The sequence below is a fragment of the Coenobita brevimanus genome, chromosome 91, assembly GCF_032717465.1.
Source record: "Coenobita brevimanus isolate Jiangsu-jjx chromosome 91, ASM3271746v2, whole genome shotgun sequence".
Taxonomy (NCBI): domain Eukaryota; kingdom Metazoa; phylum Arthropoda; class Malacostraca; order Decapoda; family Coenobitidae; genus Coenobita; species Coenobita brevimanus.
This window is the reverse complement of record NC_137044.1, coordinates 29,831,852-29,854,750: the sequence shown is the minus strand read 5'-3', so window position 1 is coordinate 29,854,750 and position 22,899 is coordinate 29,831,852. Positions and strand designations below refer to the sequence as shown.

The window sequence follows — 22,899 nt, the reverse complement described above, 5'->3', positions numbered from 1 at the left end:
CGAATCTGGGTTACCACTCTGGACATGATAAAATTTTACAGTGGAAGGAAATAAACTCACTACTGTATTATACACCATTACAACGGTTGGATGAATAAGTTAACTTATTCAAAAAATAAGTAAAAAAGTATAAGGCTACATATAATCGCAGATTGTATGTGATTACAGTAGTAGCATTATTTAGTTCAGTGCTGTGATCGGTATGACATAGGGAATGAATCATGAAATGGAGAATTATTCACATATCAGTAGTATGATAAACACGATAAGATTGGTTCATCGTGGAGGGAGGGTGAAGGGTACGGGGCCATTCATGTGAGATATAAACACTTAAAAAAAGAGGTGCAAGATTTGCAGACAATGTATCGAAAATGCTGGTATCGGGAGTGGTTCAACTGCAATGAGCAAAGCATGCAATGAAGCAGTAGGAGGTGTATTGGTGCTTTTAAATTTCACCAGATATGAGAACTGTGATGAAAACTTCAGAGAGGACACGTGCAGCTATCGTCACATTACACGGAGTGGGCCTCAGCAATGGCGAAATTGCCAGGCAGCTTAACGTGTCAAAGAACACCGTAGCCCGATGGATACAACGCCACAACGAAACTGGGAACGTCTTGCATAAGCGTGGACCGGGCAGACCTCGGTGCACAACGCCAAATCAGGACACAGCGATTGCAAATATCGTCGACAGTAACTCGTTCACCGCTGCCACAGCCATCCGTCGACAACTTGGATTGACCTGCACAGCACAGACAATTCGAAACCGCGATAAATCCCGTGGTCTCCATGGCCGTATGCCAGCTAAAAAGCCGGAGCTCACCGAAACCGACATGGAACGACGTATGGAATATGCCTTGGAATATGCAGACCAGCCTGCTGCATATTGGGACAACATCATATACTGTGACGAGAAGACATTTTCTACTGAGGATATAGTGACTGCAAAGGTGTGGCGCCCAATGAACGAAAGGTATGAATTCTCTCTGTTTCTGTCTCTGTCTCTGTCTCTGTCTGTCTGTCTGTCTGTCTGTCTCTCTCTCTCTCTCTCTCTCTCTCTCTCTCTCTTGAGTGTTTGTGACATATTACATTCGTCTCTCTCTCTCTCTTGAGTGTTTGTGACATATTACATTCGTGACCCATCGGTTATTTTATATTATGTGATTATTTAAGTGGTTATATAAATTTACTGCTGGTATGTTACCTCACTATCCTAAGTAACTTTCTCATACGTATTATGTTAGATAATTGATAATATGGTAACACCTCCACAGGGCTAGAGTAAAGATTGTTGTAGGATCTGGTCACTTTCTAGTGGATTTGACATCAATCCACACAGAATTAAATTCACGTGAGGAGTATACATTTCGGCGTGGCTGTATGGTCCAGGTTACCTAAATCGCCGCATCATAACAACTATTTATTTATATGGTCCCTTACTGTCCACTGTTTGTTCCTAGGTATGACAGGAAACATGTGGTTGCAACTCGAAGAAGTGGCAGAATTACTGTTGGGTGTTTCGGCTGGATTCACTCGAGTGGCGTTGGGGAGTTGACAGACGTAGGACCAGGCAGATTCACTGGAACTAAATACGTGGAGTATTGGAGGAGGTTCTTCCGTCTGTGCAGCAGCTGCTCTACCCTGACGACACGCCATTCTTCCTTATCCAGGACAACTCACCCATACACACGAGTAATGTTGTCAAGAATTGGTTTCGGAACCATCCATACATTACGCTCGTGCCTCACCCTCCAAAATCACCAGACCTCAACCCGATCGAGCATGTGTGGTCAGAAATAGTCAGATGTCACATCCATGATTGCCACTACCGTACCAGAGAACAATTACTCGGTCATGTGATGAGGTCATGCGAACATATGCGAGGACCAGCAGGACAGAAATTTTTAGAAACTGTGTGTGCATCCATGACACGTCGGTTAAACTGTGTTATTGACGTGGGGGGGTCATACATTAATTACTGATGCAAATAAATGTAATTCATTCATTCTTAAGGACGTGTTTTCTTTTAATATCGACCAATAAACCATGCTCTTGTCTTTGGCTTTCCCATATGATACCTAGGACTCTAGCATATGATCGGTCAGGCTTTTATAACAAAATATTTTATCATCGTCTACACCTTAGATCTACCCCAGGAGGCAAGATAAGTTACTAATGTGCTCTTACTCGCAACTCTGCTATAATTCTTGCTGTGTATCGTGAAGCATAACTTATTTCATGACGCACAGTCTCCATACTGAGACATTATAAAACAGGTTAAATCGCACAAGGTTGTTACCGCAGATAACTGGCAGCTCAGTAGACCAGGGATACCAACCACGCACCAGACCTCAGTTGGGGCTTCAAATTCCTTCGTGAGGTGTGGCATATTGTATCGTGCAGTAAGGGTCCCGATTCCTTTTTTATAGGGTGTACAGGAAACAATTTGGCTTGTCACTCAGTGTGGAGTCACCCACAGGCAGAAGGACGAGGACAGAATGAAGGAATGAAAGACAGAAGAGGGAGTGTAAAGTCACCCGTAGGCAGAAGGACGAGGAAAGACTGAAGGAAAGAAAGACAGAAGAAGATGGAAGGAAAGAAAGACAGAAGAAGATGGAAGGAAAGAAAGACAGAAGAAGATGGAAGGAAAGAAGGATGGAGCGGAAAGGGCAGACACCCAAGAGCAGCACTACATTGAGTGAGTGGATAGCACTACATTGAGTGAGTGGATGGTGAGCGCCCCTACCTACCACTAAGTGGAAGATGTGTTTGATAATTAATCTGTTTATCACACAATCCTTTTTTGCCTCATCAGGAGCATAGGCCACTGTACCTAGGTTGATCAGTTACAACATTTGAGGCGACTCAAATTGTTCACTGGCGCTCTTCCTTGAGAGGCAGTAACCAATAAACCTAACCAATCCTTGGATGGCAACACTTACGAGCCCCATTCAGTTGGAGCTCCTCAACCCACTAGCCCAGCAGGCGTCCTATTGGTGATATGGTTACCATCCAGTAGTGTTAAAAGTTTCTTGGGTTACGAGAAACAGTTTGTCATGTCATTCACTGCACAGCCACCTGAAGACAGCGGTACATTAACCTACTGAGTCCGGGATGTCTTCATTTATTTTCTTCCATCCCCTGACCGGTTTATTCAGGTTAGGATGTATTTAAATGCTGGAGGGGTGTGATACATGCTTAATAAACACCTTCAGGTTAGGATGTATTGCTGGAGGGGTGTGATCCATCCTTAATAAACACCTTCAGGTTAGGATGTATTGCTGGAGGGGTGTGATACATCCTTAATAAACACCTTCAGGTTAGGATGTATTGCTGGAGGGGTGTGATCCATCCTTAATAAACACCTTCAGGTTAGGATGTATATAAGTGCTGGAGGGGTGTGATACATCCTTAATAAACACCTTCAGGTTAGGATGTATTGCTGGAGGGGTGTGATACATCCTTAATAAACACCTTCAGGTTAGGATGTATTGCTGGAGAGGTGTGATCCATCCTTAATAAACACCTTTAGGTTAGGATGTATTTAAATGCTGGAGGGGTGTAATACATCCTTAATAAACACCTTCAGGTTAGGATGTATATAAGTGGGTGTGATACATCCTTAATAAACACCTTCAGGTTAGGATGTATTGCTGGAGGGGTGTGATACATCCTTAATAAACACCTTTGGTACGACACATCTTTCCTTAGGCGAATTAAATGGCGAGAACTGGAGGCCATAACTGTGGACACAAATCATCGCTTGACATGCCTCCACCAAGCCTTGTGTACGAACCCACCACACAGCCTCCATGACAGGGTTCATTGTGGGTTGAAAAAAGACTAAAAATGAACAAATTCGACCTCATATGACCTTGACTTTTGACCCCCTGACGCTGCTGACCTAATCAGTTTATCCGCCCTTCATACTGTCACTGACCAAATTTTAGTCAAAATCCGTCGAGGCGTTCAGGAGATACCACGTCTATACTCATGTGACCTTTGACCTCTTGACCTCTGTGATCTAATCAGTTTATTATCCCTTCATACTGTATAACTGACAAAACTCTGGTCGAAATCCGTCGAGGGATTAAGGAGATATCGCTCATACACCGATATGACCTTGACCTTTGACCCCTGGCCTTGCTTAACCAATCAGTTCATCGTTCCTTCCTAGTGCATCACTGACAAAATTCTGGTGGCAATTGGTCAAGGGGTTCAGGAGATATCGCACCCACAATACTATCACGGACACACTGACCCACCAACGCACGCACGCACGCACCCACGCACACACAGATTGCCACACGAATTACTTAACGCCTGCCGCACCATAGGTAGACGGAGGCAGTCATTTATTTAATAATAATAATAATAACTAATAATAATAATAATAATAAATTACAATATTCAGGAAAATTCCCCCAAGTTTTCGTGAAAACCCCAGACTTGCAGCAAGACAGTGGCATGCATTCGTTATATATCGGTGGAAGCCGTGGCAGGAGGCCGTAGAAATTACAGCTGAAAACAAGAAGCGAAAAAGTCTTTGATAACAGTAAAAGAAACTTCCTTGAAAAACGTACATAATCCGTCCATAACACTGCAAAAAGTAACGCGAAAAACAGTACCTTACCTTATAGGAGCCTCTCTCTCTCTCTCTCTCTCTCTCTCACACACACACACACACACACACACACACACACACACACACATCAGTTTGGAAGCGTCGATCGAGCGTCTGTTGTTGAAACGACGATCACAAGCTGGAGAGAGAGAGAGAGAGAGAGAGAGAGAGAGAGAGAGAGAGAGAGAGAGAGAGAGAGAGAGAGAGAGATTTACATAGTCCCTGAAATATTAGGAAGAGGTAAATCATTAGACATATATAGATATTAAACACAGACAGATGTCATAGACAGCTTGATAGATGGATGGATGAAGTGAGAGAGAGAGAGAGAGAGAGAGAGAGAGAGAGAGTATAATAAACCAACATAAAGACACAAACACATTGCTGTCAGTGGTTTAGGCTTGAACCCACAAGAGGCCGCTTGAACCCCATCTCACTGCCTTACCGTCCTACTCATTTCACACACACACACACACACACACACACACACACACACACACACACAGGATCTCGCGTTCGACTCCTATTGGTCAGCAGACGCACAAGCATACATACAGGTGCACACGAAAGGACCCGAGACACTGCCCCAACCCGGACATCGTGGGTCATTTCTGGCTGACAGGTTACACTGGGGGGAGATGGGGAATGGTACTACAGTGTAACTCATCAGCTAGAAATGACCCAGTTATTGTGTGTCCGGGGAAGGCAGTAATCTCTCTCTCTCTCTCTCTCTCTCTCTTCTATCGGTCCATCTACCTATCCATTTATCTACCTGCCTATCTACCTATCTATCTATCTATCTATCTATATTCATCCACCCATCCATCTAGCTTTTTGTCATTATCTGTTTAATATCTAGATCTGTCTAATGATTTTATCGCTTCTTAATATTTCACTGGCTATGTAAGTCTCTCTCTCTCTCTCTCTCTAAGATGTAATGTTGTATACTGGGCATGTTAATAATTTTCACTCATCACATCATGGTATATATATTCATTATGGTGGTAATTCAGACATTCAGTAAAACGTTATTATCAGCGTTGGCTTTCAGCATTTGACCTCTGCGGTCGAGAGAGAGAGAGAGAGAGAGAGAGAGAGAGCATTTGGCTGTGGCTGTTTTGAGCCCCATGCTGCTTTGAACTGTAAACCCTGTGGACTGCTGGCTGAAGGGTTGGCCTCCTGTACTCCACCATCCTCCTTCCGGGGGATAAGGAAGTGGTTGAAGGGACAATTTTATAACCAGACAGTTGACCCGCCTTGTTATATCTGTGCCAGCACGTGAAGGCGTCCCTCTCCACTCAGTTGTAAAGCTATATTCCTTTTACTCTAAACTGGTCTGAAACTGACATCCCTACATTCTGACTGCTGATATATTAACACCAGAATGTGATGCTAGTCACGAAAAAGTGCAATGTATAGAATGTAGAACTGTAGTATTGTCCTTTGCTGGCAGTGACTGGTGAGAAATAAGTTGCAAAGGGACGATAATCTGTCAAGTTACCATGAAGGGAGAATAGTGATCCATCCGTGGGTAATGCATTAAAGGATGAAACCTGCAGACATGGTGGGAATAAACCTGGCCTTTGTGCTGGTTTTGGTGTGTGTGTGTGTGTGTGTGTTGTAAGGAAGAAGGAACCAGAGGCTACAAGTCTGTAGTGAGTATTCTCTCCAAGCAAAAATTAAAACAAGATTATAGGAAGCCAAATTCAATGTCTGTCCATTTCGAGGTGCCTGGACACACTGCATTTAAAAGGCTGGAGGTCATAGGCAATAAGAAATACAGAGGAAGATAGTTCCAGAGTTGACCTGTTGAATACACGAAGGGCTGGGAGTAACGGTTAACTATTGCATTAGAGAGCTGGACAGAAGAGGGATCACAGTTTGCTGTTAGATGGGTGCTACGCGTCCGCCATAGTGGTGGAGAGATGCAAGCAGACTGTTAAGAGGAGCAGTGACCAGTGAGGTGGAGATTTAAAAGAGATATAGATGCAACAGTGCGGTGAAGAGAAAGAGAGAGAGAGAGAGAGAGAGAGAGAGAGAGAGAGAGAGAGAGAGTCAAGGGAGCCAGTAAGAGAAGGAAAGTTAATGATATGAAAAGCCTTTGACTCCATCTTGTTGAGAAGAGCTATATGTGTGGAGCCTCCCCACAAATGAGAGTTGTACTCTGCACAGGAAGGAATAAAACCCGTGTATACAGTCAACAACTGTGCAGGGGTAAAATTATGAGGCACGGAGCCGGCTTAGCACATTTAATATCTTGAATGTAGATCTTACAGAAGAGGTAAAATGATCTTTCCAAGATAAATCCCAAGAGAATAAAACCCTATTTGTGTTCAAAGATGATGCAGGATTGAGTTGTGTCATGTTAAAAATTAGAGAATATTCCTATGGTAGATTCTAATGGATCAATAGAGTTTCTGATGCATTAAACACGAAAAGATTATTTTTACCCCAAGATAGATATGAGCCAAGTTAGACATTAAGTGTGCCATAGCCTCATCCCTTGTTTGTTGAAGCGACTGCTGAGATGGACGCTACAAGAAGTGGATGGAAAGGTGAAGGGTGGTCATCAGCGTGTGAGTGGATTGGGTTAGATGTACAGCTAAGATCACTGATGATTAGAAGGGAGAGAGTCGGTGATAGGGCAGAACCCTGAGGAACACTAGCATTTATGGTCCTGGGAGAAGAACGGTAACCGTCTACACAGCTACAGACCGACCAGTAAGGAAGCTAGAGATGAAGGCACAGATAGAAGGGGAGAAACCTTAAGAGGGCAGTTTGGAAATTAAAGATTTATACCAGACTCGATCGAAAGCCTTTGAAATGTCACGTGCAATGGCAAAGCATTTGCCAAAGTCCCGAAAGGAGGATGACCAGAAATAGGAAAGGTGAGTGAGATAATCGCGGGTGAAGCGTCCCTGGCGGAACCCACACTGAAAATCAGAGAGAAATTTATGATAGGAAAGGTGTTTTAAATTGTGTGTGTGTGTGTGTGTGTGTGTGTGTGTGTGTGTGTGTGTGTGTGTGTGTGTGTGTGTGTGTGTGTGTGTGTGAAAAATAGACTGCAAAGCTTTAGAAATACAGGATGTTAAAGCAAGTGGATGATAGAGGGTTGGGAATGGTCACCCTTCTTTGGGACGGGATGATTGAAAGCAAACTTCCAGCAAGAAGGAAAGGTACAAGTTGACAGATAATGGCGAAAGAGTTTACTTAGGCAGGGTGTGAGCACTGAAGCACAGTTCTTGACAACAACAGGAGGGACTTCATCAGGCCCATATGCCCTGTTAGTATTGAAGCCAGTCATGTGAGAAAACACATCACGTGAAGACGCTTTAATGTCAGCCATGAGGAAGTCAGAGGGGGGGAATTAATGAAGTAACAGCACGCAATCGTCTAAGGTAGAACTGGAGGAGAAAGTCTGACCGTCTGAGAAAGAGATATGCTTTATCAGTTGAAGAAATAGCTACAGAGCCATCAGAGTGGAGAAAAGTAGGGAAGGATGACGTAAAATTATTAGAAAGGTTTTTGGCAAGGTGCCAGAAGGAGCAGGGAGAGTTTGAGTTGGAGAGTTAAGGACTTTTAATAAAAATGAAATAATGTTTAGCAGAGCGAATGGCAGACTTAGCACGGTTCCTGGCAGAGATATAAAAGATATATACGAGATTAAGGGAGGGTTGGCGGAATGCCTACCTCTGACACACACACACACACACACACACACACACACACACACACACACACACACACACACACCTTCCCTCTCCCTACACTTACACACTAAATAAATTATACGGAGGTAGTACCTCAAAAATATAGAAATAAATACTCCCTGTGTAAAAGCTCCATGAAACTGCAAACTGTAGCTCCTTTATTACTTTTTTACGATCTCTCTCTCTCTCTCTCTCTCTCTCTCTCTCTCTCTCTCTCTCTCTCTCTCTCTCTCTCTCTCTCCATATATGTATAAATAGGTGTAGGCTATAGAGTGATATAGCAAGACGTTGTTACAGATTCCCAAACTTTAAAAATCATTCGTGATCTTGACCTTTTATCGACGGGGAAAAAAAAAAAAAAAAAAAAGGAATCATTTCTTCCCATCTCCAGGCACTGTGTAAATGCTAACTTTTATTTACATCCGATTCGCCAATCTTGTGCTTATCTATGTATGTGTGTATGTAAGTATGTATCTATCTGTATGTATGTATGTATCTAGACGAGAGAAAGAGAGAGAGAGAGAGAGAGAGGGGGGGGGCTACATAAACCGTCGCCTAGGCCTTGTGTGTGTGAAGTAAAGCGTGGTGTTGGTTGGCCAGTATATAAGGCGTTACACAAGACCAAAGTACTGTACTTATCTTCTGATATTGCAGTATATTCAACGACTTAACCTGTGCAGGTCAGAACAAAAGATGGTTGCATAAAGAAACTTTATTTCTATCAGCAATGATTAAATATCGTCATAAAATAAAGAAAGGATATATACTGAGAAAAAGTTTGCCACCAAACCTGACACATTCCCGACAGGCTAGTTTTGTACACTTTCTTTGATGCTACCTTAACTTTACCTAATATTACACCACCAGAGTAAGAGAAGCTTGATATATGAACACATTTATAGTGGTTTTCGCACTTACATATTGACTGCCTTCCTCCCAGAACACACAAACAAGAGACGACATTGTAAAAGCCGCTTGTCTGATGTTTGTGTTGAACCAGCACAGCGGTTGTCATGGTAACGTCATACCTTCGGCTCTGTTGGCCACAAGGAAGTTCAAAATATCGACAACGACCATTTTCGTACTATTAGGACAAAACACATTTAATAGAGGAAAATATTGTGTGAAAATAGCTTTTATATTATGTTAATTACTTGTTGAACAATGTTATGCTTCGACCTAAACATAAATTAGGAAAGTACAATATCAAAGACAGCCCAGTATTTCTCGGTGTTTGAGAAATTAAGTATTATTATTATTATTATTATTATTTTTCCCGCTTAATTGCAACATAACATTGTTCAGCAAGTACTTGATGTCAAAGGTATTTTTACACGGTGTTTACCTACTTAAAACGTGATTTATGTTGATGCTACGAAAGTGATTAAATGTCGATATTTTCAGCATCCTTGTAGCCCCACCTGACAAGAGGTCAATAAGGCAGGTGTGTTGACCCAGTGTAAACATTGTCCACAGCCAAGTGTCTAAATGCTTTGTTGTCTAAACCCTTCACGCGTTTCTGGAGCACGTTTTGTGGGTTTGGGCACGCACATGGGATTATACGAACATACATAGGATACATCCGAGAACACATACATACATAGGATACTTACTAGCCCGGCATGCATATTTACATGCATACATACATGCATACATATATGCATACATAACCCTACATATATGCATACATAAATACGTACATATATATACATACCTGTATATACACAAATACTTACATGCATTCATTCGTGCATACAAAAATGCATAGACATGCACACACATTCTTAACCTTACAAATATATACATGCATCCATACTGTATACCTGCGTGCATACATAAATGCATATATGTATGCATGCATATGTATAATGCCCTACATATATACTTGCAAAAATACATACACACATACATATACTGATGACGGCAGCATCTGTAGACTATTTTAGTAGTAACAATAGTACTCCCAGGACAGAAAATTTTAGAGTACTTCCCACTTTTTGTGGCACAAATTATTTACTGTGGAAAAAAAAATGATAAAGTATTGCTAACCATTTACATAGTGTCCAGCCTTTATTGTCTGTGGCCATTTGCTGACAGTTTGGCTTGAAATCAGATTCAGAAAACATTCCACACTTTAGTCCTGTATGCACATCTTGTTGATGGTTTGGTAGTTATGGCACAGATGCGGAATCTTGAGAATTAAGGTTCTTTTTCATATACAACCAAACATTTTCAATATGCATTTACAGTAGATTTGAGCTCTTCCCTGGCCATTACAGATCTTGAATATTGTTATCACTTAATCGCTTGAGCTCTTTCCCGGACCAGTAACAAGGTGCATCATCACATCCGCCAGTGTCACGAACCGTGAGCAGATGCTGTGTTGTCACCTGCAAATACCGATCACTGTTCATTGTAACATTGTGTGGGAGGAAATACAAACTGCCTCTCACCGTAGCACCACTGAAGCAGCCCAGATCGTAACATGGTCAGGGTGTTTTGTAGTTTTCCTGATGTACTGTTGGTCGAAACTGATGACTGTTTGTGGACGACTTACCTGCATTGCTCAGTTTAGCACACTGGAATGAGCTGCCGTCGTTCCACATGGCGTTGTCCACTGCTCTCGCGTCCAGTGTCGATAGCTGTAGGCAAATCTGATATAAAATATGCACTTTATATTTTTCTTTATTTTTTTTAATGCAAGGAAGAAAGAACCAAATGCCAGGAGCCCACAAACCGTTCCTCCCCCCTCCCCCTCCCCCCCAAAAAAAAAATCATAATAATAAAAAAGAGAGCCAAATTCAAGATCGGTTCATTTCGAGATGCCTGGACACACTGCGTTTGAAAGACTGGAAATCATAGGAAGTAGCGAATACAAACAGAGGGAGACAGTTCCAAAGTTGACCTGTTGCAGGACTGGGAGTAACGGTTAACTCTTGCATTAACGAGTTGGACAGAAAACGAATGAGAGTTTGTTGCCAGACGGGTGTTACGCTCCCATCGTAGAGGTTGAGGGATGCAAGAAGACAGTTCGGAGAAGCAGCGACCATTGAAGTTGCGATAGAAAAGAGATAAAGATAGATAATGAGATTTGTGAGGAGGGTTTTCTTGACGTCATGACAACGGACAAATTCAGCTTATTTCAGGGATGCTAATGAATGGTGCGGCGTGAGCAGGATATCAGAGTGGTTTCTTTGTAACTCTGCTGCTGTTATGCCAGGGGCCTCGTGTACTTCTCGCCTCAGAAGAGTGTCTGTGACCTTAGAAGTCTTGTGTGGTGGACCAGAACATGGTTTTATTTACAGGAGTTAGGCGGCTGGCAGGCTATGACATGCGGCCTTCAGTCTGCAGTGTTGCACCTCCAGTCTGACAGTTTCTTTAACAGTGACCTTATCTTATTATAAAGTGATGATTATGCCTTATTCCTCATGTGACATGTTCTTCCCAAGCATCTTGAGCATGGACTGTGGGAACTAGAGGGTCCACAAAAATGTTATATATATATATATATATATATATATATATATATATATATATATATATATATATATATATATATATATATATATATATATATATATATATATATATATATATATAAACAGGGGTACAGGGATTGAACTAATGTACAGTACATGCACTGCCCTGTTTTGGGATCTGCCTGAACACTGAAGGCTTGTGGCAAGCAGAGTGTGGCAATGGATCTAGGAGTGGGGTAGTGGATCTAGGAGTGTGGCAGTGGATCTAGGAGTGTGGCAGTGGATCTAGGAGTGTGGCAGTGGATCTAGGAGTGTGGTAGTGGATCTAGGAGTGTGGCAGTGGATCTAGGAGTGTGGCAGTGGATCTAGGAGTGTGGCAGTGGATCTAGGAGTGTGGTAGTGGATCTAGGAGTGTGGCAGTGGATCTAGGAGTGTGGCAGTGGATCTGGGAGAGTCATCAAGCACAGCCAGGCATCAGCTGGTGAGGGGTGAAGGTTGGCAAATGCAGTCACTCAAAGCCTGCACCCACTCTCAGGGGCAGGAGTGTTGAGCGGTAGGTGTAGTGGCAATGGTGATAGTACTGGTGCAACTGCTGTGGTGGCAGTGGTGATAGTACTGGTGCAACTGCTGTGGTGGTAGTGGTGATAGTACTGGTGCAACTGCTGTGGTGGCAGTGGTGATAGTACTGGTGCAACTGCTGTGGTGGTAGTGGTGATAGTACTGGTGCAACTGCTGTGGTGGCAGTGGTGATAGTACTGGTGCAACTGCTGTGGTGGTAGTGGTGATAGTACTGGTGCAACTGCTGTGGTGGCAGTGGTGATAGTACTGGTGCAACTGCTGTGGTGGTAGTGGTGATAGTACTGGTGCAACTGCTGTGGTGGTAGTGGTGATAGTACTGGTGCAACTTCTGTGGTGGTAGTGGTGATAGTACTGGTGCAACTGCTGTGGTGGTAGTTGTGATAGTACTGGTGCAACTGCTGTGGTGGTAGTGGTGATAGTACTGGTGCAACTGCTGTGGTGGTAGTGGTGATAGTACTGGTGCAACTTCTGTGGTGGTAGTGGTGATAGTACTGGTGCAACTTCTGTGGTGGTAGTTGTGATAGTACTGGTGCAACTGCTGTGGTGGTAGTGGTGATAGTACTGGTGCAACTGCTGTGGTGGTAGTTGTGATAGTACTGGTGCAACTGCTGTGGTGGTAGTTGTGATAGTACTGGTGCAACTTCTGTGGTGGTAGTGGTGATAGTACTGGTGCAACTGCTGTGGTGGTAGTGGTGATAGTGATGGTAGTTATGGTGGGTACAATAATGGTGGAAATTATGGTGGTAATGATGTAGTTGTGATGGAGGTTATGGAAGTGTTGGTGGTGGTTGTAGTTATGGAATGAGTGATATTGTAGGGAGAGAAAGCATTCCTCTCTCTCTCTCTCTCTCTCTCTCTCTCTCTCTGGTAAAGACAGCGTAGCTCGAAAACCAAATATGATGTTCTTACTCAGGCAGGGACGGGCAGGCGAGGAGCTTTTGTGAGCTTTATAGGTGTTGTGGGTGAGCTTTCGTGTGTGTGTGTGTGAGTGTGTTTGGGAGAGCGTAGTGTTGTTTCCCAGATGGCTTTGGGTGAGCGTTATGGGTCTTGGGTTGAGCTTTGGCTGATTCTGGTGGCTTGGAAAGGAAGCTCTTGTGGTTCTGGTGAGGGTAGAGCTTTTTGGTGTGACTGGGCGAGCTTTTGGTATTTCCGGTGAGTTTTTATTTTCACACTGAGCTTTAAGTGGTAACTGGATGGAGTGGTGAGCTCTAGGAAGCTTTGGGGATCTTTAGGGGTGTTGGGGGTGAACTTTGGGTTACTAGGTGAGCTTTTGTTATTTCTGGTAGTGAGGTGAGCTGTGTAGTGAGCTTTTAATGGTAGATAGTGAGCTTTTGGTGTTTCTGGTGGTGAGTTGAGCCTGTGTTGTGAGCTTTTAGTGCTAGGGAGAGAGTGGTGAGCTGTAGATGAGACGGTAAGCTTTCGTGGTCAGGAAAGGGCCCTTTTTGGTGGTAGTGGTGTGATATTTACCTGCTAGTGCTGAGGTGAGCTTTGTAAATTATAAGACCTGAGTATTTAGTGAGCTTTGCCTTGGTGTGGAATGACTGCTGATATGGTGAGCTTTGAGAGATGGCAGGAGGATATTTTGGTATAGTGAGCTGTGTGTAGTGAGCTTTTTGTGGTCAGATGAGCTTTATGTAGCGTGGTGATTGAGTGAGAGAGAGAGAGGAGATTGAGAGAAAATGAATATGTAAATTGAGTTAGAGATAGTGGAAGAAAGCTTAGAGAAAATTATAAAGGAGAAAATGCCGCAGTGTGCGAGTGAGCAAGAGGAGGCGGAGAGAGAGAGAGAGAGAGAGAGAGAGAGAGAGAGAGAGAGGGAGGAAGAGAGGGAGGGAGAGAGAAACTGCATGCGAAACGCTAATGAGAGAGAGAGAGACAGAGAAATTGGCATGCGAGACGCTAATGAGAGAGAGAGAGAGAGAGAGAGAACTTTGACGTGTGTGTGTGTGTGTGTGTGTGTGTGTGTGTGTGTGTGTGTGTGTGTGTGTGTGTGTGTGTGTGTGTGTGTGTGTGTGTGTGTGTGTGTGTGTGTGTGTGTGTGTTCGTGTATTTGTGTGTGTGTGTGTGTGTGTGAGTGTGTGTGTGTGTGTGTGTGTGTGTGTGTGTGTGTGTGTGTGTGTGTGTGTGTGTGTGTGTGTGTTTGCCTGTGCACTTTTCAATGTATAAACGTTTATGTCTCTTTCCATGTGTATATTTTCTGTCCTGCCTTCTTTACTTCCTTCCTTGTTCTCTGTATTCTTTTTTCTCTTCCTTCCTTCCTTCTTTCCTTCCTTCCTTCAGTGTTCTCTATAGTCTTATTTTGGTTTTCTTCTTTCATTCATTCCTTCCTTCCCTCCCTTTCTTTCTCATTTTTTTATTTCCTCCATCTCTCTGTCTCCATCTTTTCCTCTATACCTACTGATCAGTTAGTCAGTCAAAATAATTATCTATTATGTTGATCGTCTATGCATGTGTTAATATGTTTGTCAGTCTGTCAGTCTGTCTACCAATGTATCTATCTATTTATAATGCATATATCTATCTGCTTGTATTTTTTTTTTTTTATGCGAGGAAGAAGGAACCAAAGGCCATGAGCCCGCAGTAACAGTTCCCTCCAAGAGAAAAACAAAATACAATAGAGAGCCAAATTCAAGATCCGATCATTTTGAGATGCCTGGACACACTGCGTTTGAAAGACTGGAGATCATAGGCAGCAGGAAATACAGACAGAGGGAGACAGTTCCAGAGCTGACCTGTTGCATAAATGAAAGACTGGGAGTAACGGTTAACTCTTGCATTAGAGAGCTGGACAGAAAAAGGATGAGGGTTTGCTGCCAGACGGGTGCTAAGCGCCCGACGTAGAGGTGGAGGAATGCAAGCAGACAGTTCAGAGGAGCAGTGACCATTAAAGTAGCGATAGAAAAGAGATAAAGATGCAACAGTGCGGTGAAGAGACAGAGGTTGAAGGGAGTCAGTAAGAGGAGGAGAGTTAATGAGACGAAAAGCCTTTGACTCCACCCTATTGAGAAGAGCTGTATGAGGGGAGCCTCCCCACACATGAGAGTTGTACTCCACACAGTGGCGGATAAAACCCCTGTATAGAGTCAACAATTGCGCAGGGGTAAAGAAAGAGCGGAGTCGGTTTAGCACACCCAATCTCTTGGAAGCAGATTTTACAAGAGATGTAATATGATCTTTCCAAGATAAGTCCCGAGTAAATGAAACCCCAAGCATGTTCAAGGATGATGCAGGATTAAGCTGAATATTATACACGTATACACGTACCTGCCTACCAACCATCCTACTTACCTGTCTGCCTTCCTATCTACCTATACATTCCAGCCTACTTACTTACATACCCACGTAACTACCCTCCTGCCTATCTACCTACCTTCCTTCTTTTCCCCCTCACATAATATTACCAAAAAAAAAAAAAAAAAAAAAATTAAGTCCACGTGAAGGCTAATCTAATTATTTAATTCAAGTTATGGGAAAACTCATTAGGCTAATTGCTCTAAGGTTGTTGTTGTTGTTGTGGTGGTGGTGGTGGTGATAGTGAAGATGATGATGATGATGACAGTGATGATGATGAATACGAGAAAGAAATAAAACGTGGGGAAAAAGAATACAAAGAGTGTACGCTAGGGTATATACAGTAGAGAGAGAGAGAGAGAGAGAGAGACAGACAGACAGACAGACAGACAGACAGATAGACAGATAGATAGATGAACAGAAAGACAGATATAGATATATAGATAAATATCACCAGCTATTGTATAGATATATACCATCAGTAGTTGCAAATCCACTACTGAACAAAGACCTCCCCGAGTCTTGCCCACGCATTCCTTGACTGAGCCAACCTCTGCCACGTTTTGCCTGCAGACTTCTCTCCCTTATCTCTCCACCTCCTGTCTGGCCATATATATATATATATATATATATATATATATATATATATATATATATATATATATATATATATATATATATATATATATATATATATATATATTGTTGACTGGTTAGTATGATTGCTGAATGTGTGCTTTGTGAAAGGTTTGGTGCCAGTTGACTGGGCAAGTGCTTGTGTGGTCCCGTTGTATAAAGGCAAGGGTGATAAGTATGAATGTACTAGCTTTAGGGATATAAGTCTGTTGAGTGTTGTAGGTAAGGTGTATGGTAGAGTGTTAATTATGAGAGTTAGAGAGGGTACAGAGGGAGTGATTGGTGATGAGCAGTGTGGCTTCAGGAAAGGGAGGGGATGCGTGGATCAGGTGTTTGCGGTGAGACAAGTGTGTGAAAAGTATTTAGCGAAAGGCAAGGATGTGTTTTGGGCATTTATGGATTTAGAGAAAGCGTATGATAGAATTGATAGGGAGGCTTTGTGGACTGTTTTAAGATTGTTTGGACTTGATGGTAGGTTAATAAAAGAGGTGAAAAGTTTTTATGTAAATAGTACAGCGTGTGTAAGAGTGGGAAATGCTGTGAGTGATTGGTTTCCTGTGAGAGTGGGGCTGCGACAGGGAAGTGCGATGTCGCCTTGGTTGTTTAATATTTATATGGATGCTGTTGTAAGGGAGGTGAATGCAAGAGTTTTAGGTGGAGGTCTGAGTCTGGTGAATGTTGATGGTGGAGAGTGGAATCTGAAGCAGCTGCTGTTTGCAGATGATACTGCACTGGTGGCTGATTCAGAGGAGAGATTTAGACAGTTGGTAGAGGAGTTTGGAAGGGTGTGTGAAAGGAGGAAATTGAAAGTAAATGAGAATAAGAGTAAAGTGATGAAGTGTACGAGGTTGGTGGATGGTAAGGGGATGAATATAATTTTGAATGGTGAGTTGCTTGAGGAGGTAGAGTGTTTTAAATATCTAGGGTCACATGTTGCTATGGATGGAAGAATAGGTGCAGAAGTGAAGTTTAGAATAAATGAAATAGGAAAGGTGCTGGGAGGAATGAAAAAAGTGTTTAGATGTTGTTCGCTTAGAATGGATGTAAAGAGAAGTCTGTATGAGGGTGTTGCGGTACCGACTGCATTATATGGGGCTGAAACATGGAATATGGGTGTAGCAGAGAGGAAAAGTTTGAATGTAATGGAGATGAGGTGTCTGAGGAGTATGTGTGGAGTGACGCGTATGGATCGAGTGCGAAATGATGAAGTGCGAAGGAGAACTGGAGTTGTTCGGGAGATGACTGGTAGAGTTGAGCAGAGGGTGTTGCGATGGTTTGGGCATATGGAGAGAATGGATAATGAGCGATTGGTGAAAAAGATAACTAGATCTGATGTGAGAGGTGTAAGGCTGAGAGGAAGACCACGAATAGGATGGATGGACAGTGTGAAGAGAGCGCTGGATGCGAGAGGGATGTCTGTTGCGCAAGGAAGAGTGGCTGTGCGTGACATAAATAAATGGAGAGAAATTATGAATGAATAAGTGATGACGCAGCCCTGAGGGGATATTCTCCCGCATTTGGTCTGATCAGCTAGTCAGGTCAGGTGCGGGTAAGGGGATGAGTCTGTTATGATGTGGCAGGGGTAAACCAGTTCTGCTGTCGGGCCCTGCTGTGGATGTCACTGATTGCATTGCGCAGTTGACCCTTGTGCGGTGTGGTGCGGTGAGGATCTGTCCGTTCTCCCCTTTGGGGCTAAGATGCGAATGAATGTGTTTGAATGGATGAGTAAATGGGCAGAGTGTCGTCCTGTCTCGGCTACCTCCCTTTCCTTGGGGGAAGCAGCCTAGGTATATATATATATATATATATATATATATATATATATATAGTCCGTGGAACAGACTATCTTGCTGATTCTAAGATTCGGGTACATAGAGAAAAGGACAAAAATACAAGTTTACTCTAGTTCAATACAATCCTCTCTCTCTCTCTCTCTCTCTCTCTCTCTCTCTCTCTCTCTCTCTCTCTCTCTCTCTCAAAAGGCCTAGTATTCAAAACCTACTGAAAGAATTTGAAAATGAAGAAAAATGTGGCTTCCGTGGATGTATTTGTGATGTGAAGCGTTTCTCAGACGGTTATATACATACATGAATACACACACATATTCATACATACAGTACATTCATATTAACACACACATATAGCTTAAATACATACATACATAGATACATAGCCGACATGCTTACACACATATATACATGCTTACACACATATAAACATTCATACGTACATACACACACAAAAACATACTGATTAATGTACAGATTCTCCTCATTGTCTCTTCATTCCGTATCTCAGTCTACACACACACACACACACACACACACACACACACACACACACACACACACACACACAGGCGTAGTAAAGAGAGTAACAATATGCACACACACAGGCGGAGTAAAAAAAACTAATAATATGCACACACACACACACACACACACACACACACACACGGAGGAAAGAAACTAGTAATCTGCACACACACACACACACACACACACACACACACACACACACACACACACACACACACACGGAGGAAAGAAACAGTAGTAATCTGCACACACACACACACACACACACACACACACACACACACACACACACACACAAAATAAAGAAACAGTAGTGATCTGAGCACACAATAGCGACCGATATTACTGTGAATTGCACCGTTACTGTGAATAGATTGATAGATAGACGGATGGATAGATAGATTAACAGATAAGTAAATAGACAGGTAGACAGACAGGGACAGAGACTGAGAGAAACACATTAATTCGTGGGTAGGGGCATGAATAGATAAAAACATAAATATTACACACATAGATAGATTGATAGATACACAGATAGATGCACAGAAAGGATACTGGAGAGAGAGAGAGAGAGAGAGAGAGAGAGAGAGAGAGAGAGAGAGAGAGATTATTTGCGTATCATGGCTTCAAGTTCCGGAATCTGATACCTGAAAAACAAGGAACCCACAAGTAGTTATTTATCATCATCATCATCATCATCATCATCACATCACCGTCACCACCACCATCATCATCATCATCATCATCATCATCATCATCACCATCATCATCACATCACCGTCACCACCACCATCATCATCATCATCATCCCTGCAAAACTGTGACTATTGACATTTCTCTCTCTCTCTCTCTCTCTCTCTCTCTCTCTCTCTCTCTCTCTCTCTCTCTCTCTCTCTCTCTCTCTCTCTCTCTCTCTCTCTCTCTCTCTCTCTCTCTCTCTCTCTCTCAGGTCCAATTCTAACTGACTATACAAATGTCCAAACTGCTCTTCCTCAGCGGTTTATTCTGCACACTACACACCAGCCTTGTATCCTGTATATTACTGATGCCGCCTGAGTCCATAGGAAGTAGTATGGGTAATGCTTAAGGAGACATAGCACCACCTCTTAAAAGAGAGAGAGAGAGAGAGAGAGAGAGAGAGAGAGAGAGAGAGAGAGAGAGACTCCCTTTGATCTGCTAGTGACTTAGTAAAGGTGTACAAAAGTTTGTTGTCGAGATGGAAGAAAATTCATCAATAAATAAAGAAAATATTATTACATAAAGCATAACGTAGGTTTGGTTAGCATAAAGTAGGTTAGGTTAGCATAAAGTAGGTTAGGTTAGCATATAGTAGGTTAGCATAAAGTAGGTTAGCATAAAGTAGGTTAGCATAAAGGAGGTTTGGTTAGCATAAAGTAGGTTAGGTTAGCATAAGGTAGGTTAAGTTAACATAAAATAGGTTAGCATAAAGTAGGTTAGGTTAGCATAAAGTAGGTTAGGTTAGCATAAAGTAGGTTAGCATAAAGTAGGTTAGGTTAGCATAAAGTAGGTTAGCATAAAGTATGTTAGGTTAGCGTAAAGCAGGTTAGGTTTGCATAAAGCAGGTTAGGTTATCATAACTCAGGTTAGGTTAGCATAAATAAGGTTATGATAATTTTCGAAATTTTAGGTTAGGTTTGAAAAAACTGGCACTGATAAGGGTAATTTCCAAAAAAAAAAAAAAAACGGGGGGCGGGGGCGGGCGTTCTAAGATGGCCTCCGTCTCTCACGACAACAGCGTCATGAATTCCACCTCCTTGACCATATGTTACATCAGTCTTTTGAGCCACATTTACATAGTGAATAGAGCTAGTGCTGCCACTTGCTGTGCTATCATTAAGCTGTCTAGTAATATCTCGACTAACAAGGGAGTTCACCACGATTTTGACAGTAGTATAACTATATTCAGCAGATATATCAGGAGAGCCGTAGGCCAAAAGCAGACCCTTAAGAGCTAGATCAGCGGTTCTCAAACTTTTTAGTGTGTGACCCTGTTTGGAATATTTCAAGACTTCGCGACCCACAGGGTAAAAAAATCAAACACACACACGCACACACACACACACACACACACACACACACACGCACACATACACACACACACACACACACACACACACACACACACACACACACACAGAAAGTAGCCGGTATATAGCCTATCGTAGTTATTATGAATATGTTAATAGTGTAATAAGGATAATTATCATTTCAATTAAGTAAATAAATACATTGAAAGCATTAGGGCTATTCTACGTCCCTGCAACCCATCCAAATTCCTCTCATGACTCACCTTTGGGTCGCGATCCATAGTTTGAGAATCACTGAGCTAGATCGTCAGCCTTTTCGTTGAAGGGTATCCCTATATGGGAAGGAATCCATGTGAAGTGGCCTTTATGGCCTGTGTTTCCAATACACCAGATGGTTGATGGACATCTACTGACAATATCACAGTCTGTAGGAGTAGTAGACAGTAATTCATACAGAGCTCCTTGACTGTCCACAAAGAAGTAAACATCCTTAGATAAAGACACAACACAACCTTGTCCCTCTTCTATCGAATACAGTTTTGTCCTTGTGGAAGAGAATTAGGGAGTCTTCCTGAAATGACAGTGTCCACATACTGAATGGGTGACTCTTACTCCCTAATGAACAGCCCACATCCAGACGTGGTGCCATCTACAGACCCGTCACAATATATGTGTAGTCTGGTGACGATCTGTTGTCTCCAACTTTGTCATGATGTGGGATTTAAGTTCACAAGGCAGCCAATGATCCTTGGGCTTGTGGAATTTCTCTATGTCCACAGTCACTCTAAGAGGACTCCAGGTGGCCCGACCATGCGCTTGTATTACATTAACGCAAGGGGTTTTGACACTGAAGTTGTTCATGAATTTGTACATACACCCGAGGTATGTGTCTGGAGGAGAAAGAGCACTGTTGTGAAAGGTTGTCAGGGAGTGTCATATAATATTTATTGCTGAGAAAGTTACCTCGAAATTTTACAAGAAAGGAAGCTTTTGAAATGCTTTCCACCACTTTTGAAAGACGTACAAGATTTTGAAACTTATCTTTTTCCTGACATGACGGTGCTGGGAGTGAAGTATGGGAATGGAATATGTGGCAAGGATGGCACTGTGGTCGGAGATAAGAGTAGAGATAATGTCAACAGTGACAGCATGTTGTACCACGTTGCTACCAAGGACGAGACCGAGATAGCCTCCCCCAACATGAGTGGGATGAGAAGTGGGGAATAGATGCAGATGATGGTTATTGGCAAAGTCGTGGAGACGATGACCAGCAAAAGAAGTACGGGAACCGCCAAATGATGGATGAGAGGCACTAAAATCGCCCAGGTAAAAAATAGGTGAGGAGCGGCGGGTAAGTAAAGTGGTGGGGTCACCTCCAATTGAACTGAGATAGACGTTACATATATACAAAGAGGCATCATTGACTGTGAGGCGAAAGAAGTGAAAGAGGGAGGAGTGAGAAGAGGCAGGTGATTTGGTAATGAGGGTGTGAGGAATAGAGTGACGAATGTATGTAACCAGGCCTTGGCCAGAGTGGGTATGATAGCAGTGGTATCCCCGAAGCCTGGGTGGAGGTCTGGGGCGACGAGAGTGAGGGAAAGCCTCCTGAAGGCAGGTAACAACAGGGTGATGAGATGAAGCATAATGAGAAAGATCAGCGAGGCGGCGGTGGACGCTCCGTATGTTCCAAGATAACATTTTATAATTGGGTTTGGGAGCCCTTAGGATAAGGGGGGAGACGGAGAATTGTCATGAGGGAGTTGGGGAACGGATGGTTGAGGGAGTGGGGGAAAGGAGGAGGAGAGTAGGTGGGGAGGTAGGAGAGAGGGAGGTCCCATATGTACTGTACAGTTGCCCTGAGAGAGGGAGGTACGGTGAGGGAGGGAGAGGGGAGAGGGTGGCAGAGAGGCAAGGATGTATGGGAGAAAGGAGTGGGTGAGGAAGTACAGACAGAGGAGGCTTGTGTGTGAGGGTAAGGCTAGGACACAGATGGAGAGACAAGGCTGGGTGGTGGTGAGACGGAAGGGAAGGAAGGAACAGGGGTAACGGCAGCGGTTGGTATGTGGGAGTTGGTTTGTGGTAGCAGGGAAGTAGGCAGAGAAGGAATATTAAGGTGAGAGAGTACATACAAAAGGAGAAAGCAAAGTTCCTCGTACAGGCGTTGCAGGAGTTGCAGTTGATGGTCTGATGGGTGGGGTAGTGGGTGAGGGGGGG

The 22,899-nt window shown here is 43.0% G+C and overlaps 1 protein-coding gene across 1 annotated transcript; it reads left to right on the top strand.

The window, feature by feature from the left end:
- The first annotated feature begins 473 nt into the window (after positions 1-473).
- Positions 474-10,620, top strand: LOC145411930 (uncharacterized). Its single transcript, XM_080281898.1, has 2 exons — positions 474-973; positions 10,614-10,620. The coding sequence occupies exons 1-2, from the start codon at positions 474-476 to the stop codon at positions 10,618-10,620; spliced, it is 507 nt and encodes a 168-aa protein (XP_080138024.1).
- Positions 10,621-22,899: the final 12,279 nt, after the last annotated feature.

Excerpts from the sequence above, each read along its gene's own strand:
- LOC145411930 (XM_080281898.1), top strand. The coding sequence starts at position 474 with ATGAAAACTTCAGAGAGGACACGTGCAGCTATCGTCACATTACACGGA.